The sequence below is a fragment of the Saccopteryx bilineata genome, chromosome 12, assembly GCF_036850765.1.
Source record: "Saccopteryx bilineata isolate mSacBil1 chromosome 12, mSacBil1_pri_phased_curated, whole genome shotgun sequence".
NCBI lineage: Eukaryota > Metazoa > Chordata > Mammalia > Chiroptera > Emballonuridae > Saccopteryx > Saccopteryx bilineata.
In genome coordinates, this window is record NC_089501.1 from 4984221 (window position 1) to 5004762 (window position 20542).

The 20542-nt window shown below is 39.1% G+C and overlaps 1 protein-coding gene and 1 non-coding gene across 8 annotated transcripts in view; one reads left to right on the forward strand and one right to left on the reverse strand.

Annotated features, from left to right (window-relative positions):
* The window catches only part of CEP57L1 (centrosomal protein 57 like 1), a 60876-nt gene extending 40545 nt beyond the window's left edge, over window positions 1–20331 (forward strand). For 6 of the 7 annotated variants that reach the window (XM_066247680.1, XM_066247682.1, XM_066247681.1 and 3 more), the window contains 7 exons: window positions 2833–2949; window positions 4222–4299; window positions 5119–5205; window positions 11816–11893; window positions 12010–12236; window positions 13248–13392; window positions 17549–20331. In XM_066247680.1, coding sequence (XP_066103777.1) covers window positions 2833–2949; window positions 4222–4299; window positions 5119–5205; window positions 11816–11893; window positions 12010–12236; window positions 13248–13392; window positions 17549–17764 — 948 coding nt within the window. In that variant the 3' untranslated portion in view covers window positions 17765–20331. The remainder of the gene's footprint in view (window positions 1–2832; window positions 2950–4221; window positions 4300–5118; window positions 5206–11815; window positions 11894–12009; window positions 12237–13247; window positions 13393–17548) is intronic. The other variant, XM_066247677.1, reaches the window with a different exon arrangement.
* TRNAD-AUC (transfer RNA aspartic acid (anticodon AUC)) lies at window positions 1664–1739 on the reverse strand. The gene has a single exon. It is a non-coding gene; the product is annotated as a tRNA-Asp (tRNA).
* Window positions 20332–20542: the final 211 nt, after the last annotated feature.

A 20542-nucleotide genomic window follows, 5' to 3' on the forward strand; every position in this document is an offset into this window, starting at 1 on the left:
TTCCTGGACCATTTTCCTGTGTGTGGGTGGAGGAGGTTACCCACACCAACCTAAAGTATGTCCAAGAATTCAACTCAATTTTAACATTACCTGGAAATAGCATCAGATCCCACAGGTTAAAGGTTGAGGCCTTCAAGATGTGCTGCCTCCACCCCTTACCCTCTTCCAGACTGCAGACTCCAGTCACAAGTTCAGGTGTTACCTTTACTTCTGACTGACTTGCTATAAATCAGAGGTTCCCATGACCCCCTTCTCAGGTTCAGTTAATTTACCAGAACAGCTCTCAGAACTCAGAAAAACATTTTACTTACTAGATGACTGATTTATTATAAAAGGATGTAACTCAGGAACAGCCTGATGGAAGAGATGCATAAGCAAGGCATAGGGAAGAGAAATGGAGCTTTCATGCCCTGTCTGGGCACCACCACTCTACCTGGATCGACATCTGCTCATCAGCCCAGAAGCTCTTTGAACCCCCTCCTCTTAGGTTGTTATGAAGGCATTATTACATAGGAATGACGTCATTGGCCACTAGCATTTGATTCAACTTCCAACCCCTCTTCCTTCCCTGGAAAGGAGGGGAGTGGGGCTGAAAGTTCTGACACTATAATTCCATGATTGGGTCTCCAAGCGAGCAGCCCCGCATCCTTAGGTACCTCCCAAAAGTCACCTTAGTAACATAACAAAAGATACCTTTACTGCTCTCAACGCTAGAAATTCCAAGAGTTTTGGGAGCTGTGAGCCAGGAACTGAATGAAGACCAAATATCTTACAAATTACAATCAGTTATTCTTTAAAGAAAATTAGAAACAAGAAAAAAAATATATTTACTCACATTTTTTATTTTTTCAGTGCTTTTTATTTATAGAGATTTGATTTTCCATTTGGTATCATTTCTGTTCAGTCTAAAGTAACTTCTTTACAAGTATGCTAGAAATTCTTTTGGCATACATTTGACAAGAAAAAAGTCTTTATTTCACCATCATTGATAAAGGATATTTTCACTGGGTGTAGAACTCTAGGTGACAGCTTTCTTTTTGTTTCAGCACATTAAATATGTCTCAATTGTCTTCTGGTTTTATAGTTTTTAATGAGAATTATCTTCATTCCTCTATTCATAAGGTATCATTTCTTAGGCTGCTTTTAAGATTGTCCCTTTATCTTTGGTTTTCAGCAATTTTTTAATGATATAACTAAATGTGGTTTGCTATTTATTTGTCTGCTGTAGTTAGTTTTGAGATTTTTCAATCTGTCAATTTATATTTTTCATCAAATTTGGGGCATTTTTAGCTATTACCCTTCCAATAATCATTTTTTTTTTTTTTTTTTTTTTCATTTTTCTGAAGCTGGAAACAGGGAGAGACAGTCAGACTCCCGCATGCGCCCGACCGGGATCCACCCGGCACGCCCACCAGGGGGCGACGCTCTGCCCACCAGGGGGCGATGCTCTGCCCATCCTGGGCGTCGCCATGTTGCGACCCTCCTGGGTGTCGCCATATTGCGACCAGAGCCACTCTAGCGCCTGGGGCAGAGGCCACAGAGCCATCCCCAGCGCCCGGGCCATCTTTTGCTCCAATGGAGCCTTGGCTGCGGGAGGGGAAGAGAGAGACAGAGAGGAAGGCGCGGTGGAGGGGTGGAGATGCAAATGGGCGCTTCTCCTATGTGCCCTGGCCGGGAATCGAACCCGGGTCCTCCGCACGATAGGCCGACGCTCTACCGCTGAGCCAACCGGCCAGGGCCCCAATAATCATTCTTGTTTGACTTCCCTCTCCTCTTCTTCTGTGACTGCAATTGAATGTTAGGCCACTGATCAAGACTGTTTATCAATTGTTTCAGTTTGTTTCAGTTTTTTTTAATAGACTTTATTTCTAGAACAGTTTTAAGTTTATAGAAAATGGAGTGGATAGTAAAGAAAGTTCTTATATACCCTTTGTCCTCTCACAGTTGCCTTTATTATCAATATCTTGCATTAGTGTGGTAATAAATACCATTGCAAAACACTAGATAGATAAAGATGTACAGAGATGTATAACTTTCCTTTTCTCCATGTTTTCTGGATGCTTTATATCTCTCATAGCTGCTTTTCTATGTTACTGAGAAAGGATAGGTCAATGAGTAGGTTTGGTCACCCTGTTGTAACACTTCAATATAGGATTAACTGATGATGTTTTCTTTAGTTGCAATGTTATATAAAGATATACAGAGCAGTTTGTTCAATTGGTGCTAATATAGCACATCTTTTATTGCACATTTTATTTCTTCCTTAAGACTATTTTATTTACTTGGCTTTTACTCATAAGCACCTCAAGTAGGTGCACCTATGAACATATTTCTTATGACATATTTATATCGTGCTTGAATTCTCAGATTGTGGTTTTTTGTGTGTTTTCTTGTTGTTGTTGGGTTTATTTTGGTATTTTTCTGAAGTGAGAAGTGGGGAGGCAGACAGATTCCCACATGTGCCGGACCGGGATCCACCCAGCATGTCCACTAGGGGGCGATGCTCTGCCCCTCTGGGCCATTGCTCCAATGCAACTGGAGCCATTCTAGCACTTGAGGTGGAGGCCATGGAGCCATCCCCAGCACCTGGACCAACTTTGCTCCAGTGGAGCCTTGGCTGTGGGAGGGGAAGAGAGAGAGAGAAAGGAGAGGAAGAAGGGTGGAGAAGCAGATGGGCGCTTCTCCTGTGTGCCCTGGCCGAGAATTGAACCCAGGACTTCCACACGCCAGGCCGATGCTCTACCACTGAGCCAACCGACCAGAGCATCAGATTGTGTTCTTGAGCCATTGGCATCACTTGCCAAATTTAGATTTTGTTTTTATCCTTTCTAGGCTCAGCTTCAAAGGGAAAAAGAACAAGATCATATGAAGCTGCAAGCAAAACTTGAAACACTTTATGTCTTAGAAAAAGAATGTTTTAAACTTGCAACAACTCAGAAAATTGCTGAGGTAAGCTTCCATTTGTTTCTTTGAAGTAATGATGCCAGCACTAAATCTTTAGTATTAGGCCTAATTGGCTCTTTTTGTGAATATACAATAAGTCTTAGGTTTGTAATACTTCGTTAACAACTTTTCATAACCAACATGACTTTCTGCCTATGGAGATGAAAAGCTAATGTAGTAATAGTTCTGTCACAGTGTGAGTGAACTTACCTGTTGATGTGAAATTGTAATTTTGGCTTCTCCTGAGATGGCAGAACATTTTCATTGCAGATAATTTACCTAAAGGATATTAAGAAGATTATCTTTCACTACTTGCAGTTAAGCCTGTCCTAGGTCCCACCCTGAAAGGTCCTCTCCTTTTTCTATCCAAATCCTATCCATTCTGTAGGACTTCCAAGTCCTACTTCTTCTATGAAGCTTTTTTTTTCTTTTTCTTTTTTCCTTTTTTTGCGAGAAAGAGATGAGGAGGTGTGTAGAGTGGTTCAAGCCAATCCAGGGACCCCCTGCTCTAAGCTAGTGACCTTCGGATCATTACAGTGATCCCACACTCAAGTCAGAGATTCCCCCCCCCCCCCCCCCCCCCCCGCTCAAGCTGGTGAGCCTGTGTTCAAGCCCGAGGAGCTGATGCTGATGCTGGTGGCCTTAGGGTTTTGAACCTGGGACCTCAGTATCCCACCCAGGTCAACACTCTATCCACTGCACTACCACCAGTCAGACACCATGAAGTTTTTCTTTCTCCAACACTCAGGCAATTCTTCCTTTGAAATAGTACTATCTTCCTGTTCTGAACCACACCAACATTATAAGATGAAATAGTTTTGTGTATAGGTATATACATGGTCTGGGTCAAATTATATTCCTTGCTTTGTTGTTTGTTTCATTCATTGCTTTGTTGTTGTATGTACTCTTGGTTTCCTACATGTAATATAAGCTCTTAAGTAACAATAATATATCTTATATTTTTAATGTCTTCCTCCAACAACTGTGCCCTTGTTGTATGCACATGATAGATATTTATTGTGATTTGTCTGTGTTTTGAATGAACCACTGAGACCCAAGATTATAATTATTTGACCTTCTAAACATTTAATACCACCCAAAGTTTGATCATTACGGTTTTGTTGCTGGAAGTTAATATTGCCTATGCATGTTCATTCTTTGCTTTCCTTTTTACTTTCTGCTTTTATTTACCAAACTGTTAAGAGCAAAAGACCCTAAGAACTCTGCTTGGAAAAGGAAGAAAGGATATTTGGCTCTAGTTATTTTATTCTTTTGCAGGACAAGATTAAATATTTAGAGGAAAAACTTAAGGAAGAAGAACATCAGCGTAAGCTATTTCAGGACAAAGCTTCAGAGGTAAATGGAGCACTGTATCTTGTATCACAGTAAAGCACATACTGTATTTTTTTATACTTTCTTTTTTGTGTGTGACAGAAACAGAGACAGAGAGAGAGACAGGGACAGACAGACAGGAAGGGACAGAGATGAGAAGCATCAGTTCTTCATTGTGGCATCTTAGATGTTCATTGATTGCTTTCTCATATGTGCCTTGACCCAGGGGCTACAGCAGAGCAAGTGACCCCTTGCTCAAGCCAGCGACCTTGGGTTTAATCTGGTGAGCCGTGCTCAAACCAGATGAGCCTGTGCTTAAGCCAGTGACCTCCGGGTTTTGAACCTGGGTCTCCTGTGTCCAAGTCCGACACTCTATGGACTGTGCCACCACCTGATCAAGCTTATTATACTTTAATTTCTTAACTGAAGCTTAACTAATTTCTGCTTCCTAGCTTGTTAGTTTTGTTATTATTTTTAGTTTGCTGTAATGAAAATCTCAGTTAGCCAGCCAGTACATTTATATACTTGAATGCATTACCAAGAGGTCCTTTGATGTTTTGAAATGTTGGCACACACACACACACACACACACACACACACTAGCTCCTAGTTTTAGATTATATTTGGTTTGGTTGATATATACATATATTAAATAATTCATTCTCTTATAAACAGAAAATTATTGTAATTACCAATTGATTTATTGACTTTCACATGTACGAAAATGGTATTTTGAGTTTTCTTTTTTCAAAAAGCGTTTTTACCTTTATGAACTGAGACTTGATCTTCTCATTGTGAAAAAGCTTGTTCCGTTGTATGAAGTTTTGTCTCTTAATATTGTAGCTTCAAACTGGACTTGAAGTCAATAGAATTTTAATGACTTCCATATCAAATCCAAAACGATTTAAGGAAAAAAAGAAATCTTCAAAGGTATACAAACATTTTATTTTTATTTGCTGATATTTATTCTCTTTTAATATTTATACCTATTCATTTCCAAAAATAATTTATAATAACAGATATGCAATACTGCTATGAAATGGAGATAAAAATATGAATCAAGTGATGATGGTTTGGGGTATAAGGACAGAAAGTTCCATAAACCCTCAACAGCATTTGAGCACAAAACCTAGCTGAGTTTACTTGACAGCGAAAGTAAAAAGGAATATATAATGGGCAACATATCTGCTTTTGTGAAATAACAAGAAGCATTCCAGTTTTTCTAGAAAGACAAACATTTCCTAGTACTAAACTCTTAGAGAAATGTATTTTGTGGTATTTTATAAAAGAGGCACTTAAATAATACAATAGATGCCAAGAACACAATAGATCCTAGAAGCAGTTTTATGTAATACATGTGCAATAAAAAGAGAAGATTGTATAGTATTAAATTATAGATCTGTTAAGTAATTTCTCTAGAGAATTTATTTGTCCCTTTTATGCTCATATCCTTGACAATTGCCTAAAAATAAGAATTGGGAAATTAGTACATTATAGATTGACCAATATTTTATTTAGATGAGTTGATGTTTTAGATAAATTGTATTAAACCTTCTTAATTATCTGTGATGGTAAGGAAAAAGTTTTAATTCCTTTTAATCTTATGTTTCTAAAATTATAGTTTGATTAGCATTATTACTGTTTATTCAGTATATGTGTAGAATGTTTCTATGTGCCATTTGCTATGGGAGCAGAGATGCCTTTTGAGAATTCTGGCTACTGCCATAGGCTCACGCTAAGGATACAATGATGGAGACGGCATTATATTTAACGTTGGCTGCTCTTTTATTGCATAAATAATAATTGCGGTTCAATAGTCTGACTGTATTTGTCATAATTTATTTTTTCGACAATTTGCAAACTGCAATAATGAAAAACATTTTTCCAGTGACACTTTGTGTTGACTTTTTTTTGCTTATCTCCTTCCTTAAATATTTGTTTTGTATCTTGTTTGTATACAAGATTAAAGCTGCAAAGCCAAATAGAAAATTACTATAAGTTATTTGCCAATGGAAAAAATAACTTTACTTTTATATTTATGTTTTATGGCATCCGTTGATGATTTAATAGAATTTTTTTTATTCTTCTATTTATTATAAAAATAGTGAAGGTTGAGGGAGAAGAAAGGTAAGAGAAATGAAGGAAGGAAAGAAAAGATAGCTTCTAAAAGAGAAGAAAAAGAATGATTACCAGCAAAATCACTTTTTTTTTTAGGTGAGAGGAGGGAAAATAGTGAGTCAAACTCCCACATGTGCCCCGACCAGGACCCACCTGGCAACCCCATCTAGGGAAGATGCTCGAGTACCAAGCTATTTTTAGCACCTGAGGCTGATGCACTACAGTGGAGCTATCCTCAGTGCCCTGGGCCAAGCTAGAACCATTCCAGTCTCTGGCTCCAGGAGGGGAAGACAGAGAGAAAGAGTAGAGGGAAGGTGGAAGAAGCAGATGGTTACTTCTCCTCTGTACCCTGACCAGGAATCGAACCCAGGACGTCCGTCTGCCGGGCGAGCGCCCTGTCCACCAAGCCACTGGCCAGGGCCCAAAATCACTATATAAAAATAGTTCAATTCCCAAAATCATAGGGTCCACAAGAAATAATGCTTCTTTTAAAAGAATGGTACGAGCAATATTGCTGAAATTTGAATCAAATCTTAGAGGCCTCTACGAGATTCCTGCTTATCTTACTTACTAACATTTTTTTCTATATCCTAAGCATAGTTCATTTAACTCATACATCTTGATTTACATAGACTGGTGTCTCTAGGTGGTAAAGAGATAAATAAGACATAAATTTATAGAAGCAAATAAATATACAAATATGAGATAAAGTAAGATAATAACTTAAGAGAGGTGTAAACAAAGTGTTATAATTCTGTACAAACAAAAAGCATGTGAAAGGATCATGCAAGAAGCAGCATTAAATAGACAGCCTTGGAGAATTAACAGGTATTGATAGAGATGAGACGTGCATTATATGGTCTGAGGATATAGTTGGTTTTTCTACGAACTCATAGCTAATTGTCCAGTAATAGGGGTGAAATGATGTCATGGTGAGAGTTAAAGTTGGAAATATAGCTTGAGATAAGATTGTGGTTGACCTTCAATGTCATGTTAAGAACTTGAAGTTCTGTTCTGTAAGCAATTGGGAAACATTAAAGGCTTTTGAGATGAGTAGGGACGTGATTAAAGCGTGCAGTTCTAGATAGTAACTGCAGCAGTATGAGAAGGTGATCTTGGAAGTGAAAAATCAGACTTATGAATACCATAAGCAATGGTGGAAACCTTTCCTGTGAGGTTTACATTATTCTCCTAAAAGGTTAGATTGTAATCAATCAGCGATCTCATTCAGTGTGGTGACTAGAATTAAATTAAAGTTTTTTTGCTCTTAATTCTAATCACTTGAAATAGTCTTAGACCAGGCCATTATTTCTACTACTTGAAATTCTACGAAGGTACAGAGCTTGAATGATTGATTGTCCAAGGTCACCAAGCAACTCTGAGTAAATAAGAACTGACTTAAACTGTTGTGTTTTATCTACCTTTAAGCCATTTTTATTCTTTAATTCTCTTCTTAAAAAAATTAATATTTATAATAGTTAAGATATATAAATTTCCACTTTGAATTAGGAATGTTTTTTCATTCTGGATTATGGTCATTTTGTTGATTATGTTCTTTTGCTGAAGTATTAAATAATACTAATTAATCCCAGTTTTCCTGAGATTTATCTTGTTTTAGCACTGAAAAATCTGTGCTTTGTGAACTCCCTCATCTTGGGCAATTTGAGACAAATGGTCACCCTAGTTTAATCCCTCCAACAAAAATAATGAAATAATTTAAATTATTCTTTCTGGGGAGGGGGAGAGAGCAAAGGGTGAGGGAAAGAAAGAAGGTGGGAGGGAGAGACAGGAAGGGAGAAAGGTGAGAAGCGTCAACTCGTAGTTGTGTCACTTTACTTGTTCATTGATTGCTTCTCTTACGTGCCTTGATGGGGGCAGGGTTCAAGCAGAGCCAGTGACCCCTTGCTCAAGCCAGCAAACTTTGGGCTCAAGCCAGAGGCCCCGTGCTCAAGCTCGTGACCTCAGGGTTTCAAACCTTGGACCGCAGTGTCCCGGGTTGATGCTCTATTCACTGCACCACCACCAGTCAGGCTGAAATAATTTAAATTATTCTTAAGAGCTTAAGAATGTAGTTTAGCATTGTCCTTTTAAAAATGTTTTATTAGCCTGACCTGGTGGTGGCGCAGTGGATAGAGCGTCGGACTGGAATGCGGAAGGACCCAGGTTCGAGACCCCGAGGTCGCCTTCTTGAGCGCGGGCTCATCTGGTTTGAGCAAAAGCTCACCAGCTTGGACCCAAGGTTGCTGGCTCAAGCAAGGGGTTACTCGGTCTGCTGAAGGCCCGCAGTCAAGGCACATATGAGAAAGCAATCAATGAACAACTAGGGTGTCGCAGTGCACAATGAAAAACTAATGATTGATGCTTCTCATCTCTCCGTTCCTGTCTGTCTGTCCCTGTCTATCTCTCTCTCTGACTCTCTCTCTCTGTTTTTTTTTTTAAAAAATGTTTTATTAAAGAATATATATAACTAAGAAATGTCTGCTCAAAGGATAACAATAAAATGAATACTGTTGTACTCATTGCTCAGCTTAAAAAATAGAACACTAACAGCATTAGTAAAGCTATAAACCAAAATTAATTTTAAGCCCTGGCCGGTTGGCTCAGTGGTAAAGCGTCAGCCTGGTGTGCAGAAGTCCCGGGTTCGATTCCCGGCCAGGGCACACAGGAGAAGTGCCCATCTGCTTCTCCACCCCTCCCCCTCTCCTTCCTCTCTGTCTCTCTCTTCCCCTCCCGCAGCCAAGGCTCCATTGGAGCAAAGATGGCCCGGGCGCTGGGGATGGCTCCTTGGCCTCTGCCCCAGGCGCTAGAGTGGCTCTGGTCGCAACAGAGCATTGCCCCCTGGTGGGCAGAGCGTAGCCCCCTGGTGGGCGTGCCGGGTGGATCCCGGTCGGGCGCATGCGGGAGTCTGTCTGACTCTCTCCCCGTTTCTAGCTTCAGAAAAATACAAAAAAAAAAAGAAATTAATTTTAGACTTTAATAGAGAATGAAAAGCATTTATTTTAGCAAAAAGGAGCTGTAGCCTGGGAGACACAAATTCAGGTAGCAACCTAAACTGTGTGTCACAGAGACAAAGGGAGGCTGTCTTTTATAGCTGAAGTTCCCATCCACACTCTCAGGTACATTGTATGAAACTCAGGTATCCAAATCATGTAGCTCTGATTGGATGGGGCAGGTCTAAGTCTGTTGGTAGAAAGAGGAAACCAGGGTTCCCTGCAGTGGTTGAATTAGATGTCATAAACAAGCAGGTGTAGTGTGGGAAGCTGAGAGTTCAGTCTGGGTTCTTTCTGTAATACAAGTACGTGAGAAGTTCGTCAGCAAATAGTCACTAGAGTTTGCGTCCTTAGTTGACCATAGGGAGTCCATCTCAGCCGATGAATTCCTTCTCAAGTTTCACATCAAATGAGTCTTTCTTTTCAGGGTTCACAAAGCCCAGCATTGTCTCCTCCTAAATTGTATCATCTCCCCCCCCCTTCCCAGGGCTAACCACAATTCGGATTTTTAATGTTCACTGGCTTTTTAAAAAAAATCACTTCATCAAATAGGTATTTACAAAAAATATATTGTTAATAGGTCTACATAACTCTGAACTTTATGTAAATGAACTTTTATTTCTCTTTTTCAGCAACTTGCCTTTTCCACTCAACATTAAGTTTATGAGATCCATCCAATTGATGCATATGCCTGTGGTTCACTGCTTTTTATGGCTATAAAAGCTTTATTTATTCTTCATCCTTTCATGATTATTTAGATCGTTTCTCACTTCTTGCTTTTATAAACAATGTCATGAACATTTTGTCCCTGCCTCCTGGTGTATATGTACAAGAGTTTCTCATAGAGGCTAGGCCATAAGAGTTGTGCGTCCTGAACTTTACAAGATAATGTCCTAAGGAATTGGGCCAGTTTACATTTTAGCCAACATTTATGAGTGTCCCATATCCTTACCATAAATGCCTTTTTTTGTTTGCTTTGTTTTTACTTTTTACTTTGAAATAATTGTAGATTCACAAATTACAAAAATACATATAAGGAGGTCCCCTCTATCTTTAACCAGTTTCCCACAATGGCAATATCTGGCATGAATATACTATAGTATAAAACCCAGGATGTTGACATTGGTACAACATACAGAACTTAATCACATCACCAGCTTATATTCACTTATTCGTATATGTAGATGTGTGTGTGTATGAGTTTGTATTGTTTTATTACATGTGTAGATTCATATAACCATGACCACAATCAAGATACAGAGCTAGTAGAGCGTCGGCCTAGCGTGCGGAGGACCCGGGTTCGATTCCCGGCCAGGGCACACAGGAGAAGCGCCCATTTGCTTCTCCACCCCTCTGCTGCGCTTTCCTCTCTGTCTCTCTCTTCCCCTCCCGCAGCCAAGGCTCCATTGGAGCAAAAGATGGCCCGGGCGCTGGGGATGGCTCTGTGGCCTCTGCCTCAGGCGCTAGAGTGGCTCTGGTCGCAACATGGCGACGCCCAGGATGGGCAGAGCATCGCCCCCTGGTGGGCAGAGCGTCACCCATGGTGGGCGTGCCGGGTGGATCCCGGTCGGGCGCATGCGGGAGTCTGACTGTCTCTCCCCGTTTCCAGCTTCAGAAAAATACAAAAAAAAAAAAAAAAAAAAAAAGATACAGAGCTATTCCACCACCACAGGGCTCTTTTCATGCAATCCCTTTACAGCTCTGTATCCCCTTTCCTAACCCTTGGCAACTTCTGATCTGTTCGCCATCTCCATTAGTTTATTTCAAGAATGTTATATAAAGGGTATCATACAGCACGTAAACTTTGAGATGGGCTTTTTCAGTCAGCTAGTTTCCTTGAGATCCATCCGAGTATCGACACAGTCTTTTTATTTCTTTATAGCAGTCCATGTTAATGGATGTACCACAGTTTAGTCATTCACCTATTGAAGGACAGTTGGGTTGTTTTCCAGTTTTTTACTATTGCAAATAAAGCTATTATAAACATTTGTGTACAGTTCTTTTTATGTAAACATAAGTATTGCATTTTCTGGGAGAGATTTCAAAGAGTGCAATTGTTGGATCATATGATAAGTACATATTTAGTTTTACAAGAATCATCCAAAGTTGCTGTATTATTTTGTATTCTTACCAACAATGTATGAGCAGTCCACTTTCTCTACATCCTTGCCAGCATTTGGTGTTGTCAATATTTTTTATTTGGTCACTCTGATAGGTGCGTAGTGATATTTCATTGTAACTTGCGTTTTCCTTAATAGCTAATGATGTTGCATCTTTTCATGTGTTTATTTGCCATCATTATGACCTCTTCAGTAAAATCTGTATTTTGCCTATTTTCTCATCGGGTTATTTATTTACTGTTGAGTTAAATTTAATTTCCCAATTTTAAAAAAATGTATATTTTGTTTACTTTTTCCCCTCTCAATATTTAGAAAACGAAATGTTTAAAAAGAGGACCACCTCAGCACATTTATTCAAAGTATGGATCAGTGCCGATGGTGACTGAGAAGGTGAGAGGGAAAAACGAAGATACTTGTTCAAAGCAAACTCCTGCTTTGTTGTTCAGTTTTATTTAAATGCTATCAGTTGTTTGAAATGGTTCTCAGCTATTTGTTTTCCTCTAAAGTCTGCCAGTGCAAGTATGCAAAACCTTCTGCTGATGATGCAGCACTATAGGCAACATAGTCTTCAGAAACCTGCTGAAGTTACTGAGCCCAGATGTCTCTACAAGCCTCTTAGAACAACTTCCCAGTGTAAAGCTGTGCTTCCTGACTCAGAAAATTCTGTTTCCATTGGTGACAATTTGTCTGAACTTCTGATGGCAATGCAAGATGAGCTGGACCAAATGACTGTGTAAGTATGTTTTTATTCTCTAGCAGAAGTAGCAAGATATTTAGGTATCTTTTTTTCCTTCTTAGTTTTAAGAACAGTGCCACTTGTAAATTCTTAATGGCCTTATGTAGGCATTGGACTTACTTTGATCTGCAAATTTTGTGTCACTGATTTTTCATTGTATTTATGAATACTACTGGATTGGATTTAAATGTTCAACTGTATATAATTGCTACTGTTTCAATCTAAGCAGTTTCTATATTCCCAAGCTGAATTTATAGACCAATATTACTGTCATTCTAACAAATGTGATCTGATTATCTTAAATTATAACTCACAAAAGCTTTTATAAGAAAGATTGTTACATCTTTTTATAAATCTTTTAGTTAAATGAATAATTTCATTAGACAAGTAGGAATGCAGTTTTCTGTTTTAGACTCTGGCTGGTCTGAATTACAAGTTGAAGTATCCATAACAACCAAGATTCTGTATGAGATGCATATTTTTAGCTCCAAATTTAAATATATATTTGACAAAATTCCAGAGAGTATGTGACTTCTCTGGCCAGCTAATTGAACTAAGACCAATGTAGATGTGACTAGTTCTATTGACGGTATTTCTTTAAGTAGATTATCACCTAATCTAGGGATTTCTCTGGCAAATACTTCTTTAGCTGGAATTCTTCCATAGATCTTACATTAATAACTCCAAAGTTGGAAGTAAAGAGAGTACTCTAACGCCTCTAGCTAAGGACATCAGAATATTTTGCTACATTTAGCTATGAACATCAAGAATTCAAACTTTTTTTTGAGACATTTAAGATATTTCTAAATGTATCTAATCTCAAATCACAAGAACCTGCTTATATTTACCATAGGGTTAATTGAATAACCCTAGTTATAGAAAGACACTGTCTTTGAAAGTTAATATTTAACTGACTAAAATTTATGGTTGAACAAAATATTGTTTAATTATGGCAAAGACATATACCATAAACTATAATAGTGCCTAATATTTGCTTTTCTTTCATAGAGAGCACGAAGAACTATTGAATCAAATGAAGGAAACTGAAAGCCATTCAGTCTGTGAAGATATAGAATGTGAACTAGAGCATTTAGTCAAGAAAATGGAAATTAAAGGAGAGCAGATTTCCAAACTGATGAAGCATCAAGACAGTGTAAGAAGGCTTTAGTAAATGATTTTAATAAAAAGATAATATACCTGGGTTCAGTGTTACTTCTCTGTCTGACCTTCCAGATTTGAGGTCTGTATGTATGACTTAGGGAAAAGATGATAAACAGGAGTCTCTCAGGCCTATTATAGAATAGAGCCATCTGTCCCATTAGAATGACATGGCCTCCTACATAACACAGTGAAGATAAGACAGTGAAGGAGAAAAAATGGTTAGCTATGCATTCAGAAATGTCTTTGGGAAAATTGTGAGGTATGCTGAATTTGCTTTGCTGCTCTCCATTACCCATTCAGCACTTCCCCCCTTATTTCTCCCTCCCCTAAAGGCATAATGACCTGTTGGCAGGTCTCTAATTCAGTACCAGTCATAAACCTGGGTCCTCAAGCAGTACCCAACCCTACCCCACTATTTCCACTTTCCCAGAACAAGTTGTGCTGTGTTGCATTCCCTGAGGAACTGTGCCCGGCTAGCTGTAGTGAAATGGTGAAGGGGACTCTTTCCTTCATGTGAATTCTTAATAATTAAGAGTAGCTTAACGATCTTAATATTTTAACAGAGGAATCATGGAATATTATATTTTATCTCAAGACAAGGACTGCATAGGTTGGATTACTAGCACTGTTACACTGCTGGAGCTGAAGGCAGAGGGAGCCTCCAGGAACCCTCATGTCACATAGTGTACCTTCCTGCCTCTTTAATAATCACATTCATATATCATATTTCCCCATGTATGAGACGATCCCACATATAAGATGCACCTTAATTTTGGGGCCCGAAATTTGAAAGGAAATGTATTACATAAAGTTATTGAACTCAAGTTTTATTCATCATAAAATTCATACAACTCATTCGTGCAAAAAAGTGGAAAATGCAAGTAAAAAAATCTACAACCATTGTGTAAGACGCCCCCAGTTTTTAGACCCCAAATATTTCAGAAAAAAGGTGCATCTTATACATGGGGAAATACAGTAAATTGGTGATATATTAACCTCACAATTAAGCCCCCTCTTTATAGGACAGTAATAAAGGATGCTGCATTGTACTGCCTTTATTCTATGCTCAGTAAAGAAAGAAAGAGGAATATGACCGTTTTGAAGCAAATGATTTTGCTTTACTGGCTTTTAAGGCTATACTAAGTAAAAATGTATGTTTGTGTTAGGGTGAGGATTACGTAACATACTTTCTTAGGAGAAACTTGAAAGAAATAGAAAGGTAGTCATTTTATATTTTTATAAAGAGAACTTTTATTTGTTGGGTTTCATGCATGAAATACCTCAAATGTGTTCTCTTGATTCACTTTAATTAATTTTAACAATACTGAACTATCCTATTGTATTAGTGACATCATTCTCCAAAGCAATTTAAATTAGAGTAATAAGTTTAATTTGGTTTTCTCTAACACATATTTGCGGTTTTTTATTGAATTTATTGGGGTGACGCTGGTTAACAAAATTATACAGGTTTGAGGTGCACAACTCTACTACACAGCATCTGTACACAGCATTATACGTTCACCACCCCAAGTCAAGTTTCCGTCCATCACCATGAATCCCCCGTACCCTCCTCCTGCTCCTGCCCCGCAGTCACCACACTGTTTTCCATGTCCATAAGTTTTTTCTTTTTTGTCCCTTTTTGCTCGATCCCTTCCCCCTTACTCAGCATACACACAGAGAGCTGTCAGCCTGCTTTCCATCTATGAGCCTGTCGCTATTTTGCAGTTCATTTTGTTTGTTAGAGTCCACATATGAGGGAAATCATATGGCACTTGTCTTTCTCTGGCTGAATTATTTTACTTAGCGTAAGGCTTCCAGTTCCGTTCATGATGTCACAAAAGGTAACAAACAGAAAATGTTGGTGAGAATGTGGAGAAAAGGGAGCCCTCATGCACTGTTGGTAGCAATGCAGTTTGGTGTCGCCACTGTGGAAAGCAGTATGGAGTTAACCTCAAAAAATTAAAAATGTAACTTTCTTTATTATCCAGTGATTCTATTTCTAGGAATATATTTGAAGAAACCCAAAACACTGATTTGAAAGAATATATGCACCCCTATGTTCACTGCAGCATTATGTACAATAGCCAAGATTTGGAAACAGCCCAAGTGTCCATCAGACGAGTGGTCCATTTGCACAATGGAATTATGCTCAGCCATAGAAAAGTAGTCATTTTTTAAATGACTGTTTAGGCAGTCTGTTCATAAATTGTTGTTTGGGATTTTTTTGTAGGTTTTTTTTTTTTTTTTTTTTTTTTTGTATTTTTCTGAAGTGAGAAAGGGGGGAGGCAGACAGACAGACTCCCACATGCACTCAACCAGGATCTACCTGGCATGCCCACCAGGGGGCGATGCTCAGCCCAGGGGTGTTCCTGTGCTGCAACCAGAACCATTCTAGTGCCTAAGGTGGAGGCCATGGAGCCATCCTCAGTGCCCAGGCCAACTTTGCTCCAATGGAGCCTCGGCTGTGGGAGGGGAAGAGAGAGACAGAGAGGAAGGATAGGGGGAGGGGTGGAGAAGCAAATGGGTGCTTCTCCTGTGTGCCCTGGCCGGGAATTGAACCCAGGACTTCCATACACCGGACCGACACTCTACTGCTTAGCTAACTGTCCAAGGCCCATAAACTGTGTTTTGAAAATATTATATATGTGTGTGTGTGTGTGTGTGTGTGTGTAATTTATTTATTTATTTTTACAGAGACAGAGAGTCAGAGAGAGGGATAGATAGGGACAGACAGACAGGAACAGAGAGAGATGAGAAGCATCAATCATCAGTTTTTTGTTGCGACACCGTAGTTGTTCACTGATTGCTTTCTCATATGTGCCTTGACCGTGGGCCTTCAGCAGACTGAGTAACCCCTTGCTCAAACCAGCGACCTTGGGTCCAAGCTGGTGAGCTTTGCTCAAACCAGATGAGCCGCGCTCAAGCTGGCAACCTTGGGGTCTCAAACTTGGGTCCTTCGCATCCCAGTCTGATGCTCTATCCACTGCGCCACTGCCTGGTCAGGCGAAAATATTATTTATATTTCATAATAGCTGTAGCAGCATAAATTTTCAAGCATCTTATTGTGATAAATTTAATGTCTGCAATTAAAATAGCCTTGACAAGTAGAACGTCAGGTACTTTGCCTATGTCTGGTCAGCTCTACAGATTAGGCCCATGCATAAGTGCAGTAGACTAAGTAATAGACTGGACTTTGAAGAAATGGGTTTTGACTGGTTGATAGGTTTTGTTTTAATTCTGTCTACCCAACCTTTACTAGATGCTACTTAATGAGATAAGGTTATTCCCTTGATTTTTGTTGTTGTTGTTACTAGCATTCCATAGTACTTTAAATTCAGGAATACTTTTAAGAAATATGTCTATATATTTGACTCTATAAACTTGATGCTCATTCCTAGCACCAGATTTTTGCTGTTAATATCACCTGAAAGGTCCCTTTCTGTCCTCTCTGTCTTAGTGTTTTGTCTTTTTTCAATGAGAGACAAGGAAGGAAGGGAGAGAGATGAGAAGCATCAACTCGTAGTCAAGGCACTTTTAGTGGGCTATTGATTGCTTCTCATACATGCCTTGATGGGCGCAGGCCCTCCAGCCAAGATAGTGCCCCTTGCTTAAACCAGCGGCCTTGGGCTTCAAGCCAGTGACTTTTGGGCTCAAGCTGATGACACTGCTCTCAAGTCAGAGACCTCAGGTTTTCAAGCCTGGGACTTCAGCAGACCTCAGTGTCCCAGGTCAGTGTTCTATCCACTGTGTCACCCTCCACTGGTCAGGTTCTGACTTCTAGTTTTTACCCATTTCATTTTCTTCATAAACCTGTCTCTCAGCTTCCCTGCCCACACTGACCTTGCCCTCTTTGGCCTTCTCAGATACACAGTTTTGTCCTACACTGAGGTATCCCAACTTGAATTATTCTCTAGCTGTCACGTATGTGCTTTTCTTTCACTAATAAGAGCAGTAAGATTCTTGAGAGCAAAGGTTTTATTTATTGTATTTCTACCTGACTAGCACAGTAGTAGGCATGTAATAGGTATTCAATAAATAAAAACTTAATGAGCTTTTTAATTTTATGTTGTTTTTAACCATCCAGTTCATCTCTTACAGGGTGCATTTTTCATGCTTTTGACTAAAATATTAGTTTTTTTCCCCTCTAGGTTCGTAAACTGCAGCAAAAAGTTCAGAACTCAAAGATGAGTGAAGCTTCAGATGTTCGAGAAGATAGCAGCCCTCAACGATCAAAGAACAAGAAAAACAGCCCCAGAAAAAGTTTGCTAAATAATTCTCTTCAGAAGAACAGTAGCTTTCGTCCAATACAAGTCCATAATCTTCAAATGAAGTTGAGAAGAGATGATATCCTGTGGGAACAGTAACACTATAGCAAACCGCCACCTTAAATGAATTCTGTCAATGAGATCTTGAATTGTCTAAAGTGGCTTTAATATATCTTGATGAAATTTTGAATTATGGTTTTAGCCTCTATAAAGTGTCAAGTTGTAGTATTTTTTAATTAATGCCCAATGACCTCCTAAGAGTCCCAAATAATATATGACTGCTTTTTTTTATTGACGAAATATTCATCTCACCATATTTTTGAAACATTGTTCACTTTTCAGATATCTTTAAGCTAAATCTAAAAAATTTTTATACTGGATTGGTGATATTTAAAATTGAGTTAAATTTTAAATGCCATTTCAAGTACCATTCCACTTTTCCATTTAGTAGGCCTGTAAACCCTATGAGCCAATGTAAAATGAAGAGTGTGGAAAGGTCTTTTAACTTTCCTGGTACAGTGGTACCTTGAGATACGAATTTAATTCGTTCTGTAACCAAGCTCGTAAGTCAGTCAACTCATATATCAAACTGCCGATACTGGACCCATGCGCCAACGCACCAACTAGCAGCAGCTTCCCGAATCATGACTCGTATCTTGGAATTTCACTCAGATCTCAAACAAAAATACGGACCGAGTCACAGCTCGTATCTTTAAAAAAAAATTTGTATATTGGTCTGTTCGTATCTCAAGGTACTACTGTACTTTATCCCTATTTTGTTTTAGAGCTGTGAGATGTTTTTCATTTCGGAAAATGGAAAAGCTTTTTGAAGAGGCCTTTAGCTCCAGTTTCTATGACAATAACAAATGAATACTCATAGTTACTTCATGTTTAGATGACAACTCAATTATAGAAGCTTTCCTCTAATATTCCCATTCTCTTAGAAATCTAGTTTTAGAACTACAACTTCTGATGACTTTTAGTTTTTGCATTACATATAATATTCATTAGTATAAATTGAGAGTGTGAATTTTCAGGACCCACAAAACTGGCATATTTTTTTACAGGAAAGTATAGGATGAAGTTGGGCATTTCATTACCTCATCCAGCAAAAATTTGGGGAAATATGGTACATTCTTATTTTTCCTATTTTTAAATCAGTGCTTACAAAAGTGATTTCTGTGCGTTTGTGTGCTTTATAATAAATTTACATTTGTTGGCCTATCTTTCCAGAAGCCTATGAAAACTAGTGTGACTCTTCTGAACTTTTTTGGTTTCTCACTGAAATCTTTAGAGACAACTAGAGATGGACTCATTAACGAAAATAAAAATAGAAGACAGACAGAAAAGGCATACTGGAATCAAAGAACTCAGAAAATAGGGTAACAGTTTAAGAAATGGTGATTCCAAAGGGACAGAGTTGGAGGTACATCTTTATTTATTGAGTCCACAGCTGAGGGAATGTTCAAATGATAAGTGTTAAAAGAATTTTGGGTCAGGATCTTAAAAGCTAAAAAAAAAACAACCCACCAATTTTATTTTATTTTATTTTATTTTTGCATTTTTCTGAAGCTGGAAACAGGGAGAGAGTCCGACAGACTCCCGCATGGGCCCGACGGGATCCACCCGGCACGCCCACCATGGGGCGACGCTCTGCCCACCAGGGGGCTATGCTCTGCCCATCCTGGGTGTTGCCGTGTTGCAACCAGAGCCACTCTAGTGCCTGGGGCAGAGGCCACAGAGCCATCCCCAGCGCCCGGGCCATCTTTGCTCCAATGGAGCCTTGGCTGCGGGAGGGGAAGAGAGAGACAGAGAGGAAGGCGCGGCGGAGGGGTGGAGAAGCAAATGGGCGCTTCTCCTGTGTGCCCTGGCCGGGAATCGAACCCGGGTCCTCCGCACGCTAGGCCGACGCTCTACCGCTGAGCCAACCGGCCAGGGAAAACCCACCAAATTTAAAAGACAATCTTTATGTCCTAGGAAATTCCCCAACAATGTATGTAGGTGAAGGGGGTAATTGTGATCTTTCTGGGGAGAACTGTGACTCATTCTCTGTGAGAGATGTACTAGGTTAGAAGACCTTTCCATACCTGAAGTGGGAGATGACTAAAAATAGGCAGATTGAACCTTGGAATTGTCCTTGAAAATAACTAATGGCAGAGATAAAAGTTTTTCCCCTGGTTTAACTAAGTACATTTGCCCTCCACCAGCGTTCATTCCCCCTCCATCCATCAGCGCCTTCAGCCCAGAGATGTTCCACAGAGCACGTCATCTGAACTCAGTTTCATCACCTTCCCTGTTTTTCCATTGCCTTTCATTCTCAATAGTGTGAGTTCTATAGTTTATACTGAGCAAAACAAAACACCTCACCAGGACCGTAATGTAGCCCTTTTTAAAAAATTATTTTTAAAATTTTTATCGTATTTATTAGGCTGGCATTGGTTAGTAAAATTATACAGGTTTCAGTTGTACAATTCTACATACAACACATCACCTGTATATTGCATTGTGTGTTCACCACCCCAACTCAAGTCTCCCCCATCGTCACTTACCCCCTTGACTGTCTCCCCCACCCCCGTTTCTCTCTGGCAATCCCCTTACTGTTGAATTTATTAAATGATTAAAGTACATATTTGTACAGCCTTTTGCACTTACCATGCACTCACCAGGACCATAATGTAGCCATATTTTTCTGTGCTTTTGTTTTCTTGCACTTAAGAAGGCTGAGTGTATTCAGTTTATTAGTACTAAAGTCATTACTTGTGACTGTACTATGTGTACATACTTTAGGAATGTATCTCTAAAACAAAATACCATAAAAAATTTAAAGCCATTTTTAAAAATGCTTGAATATTTCAATTTAGAATTTTCTTGCAAAAA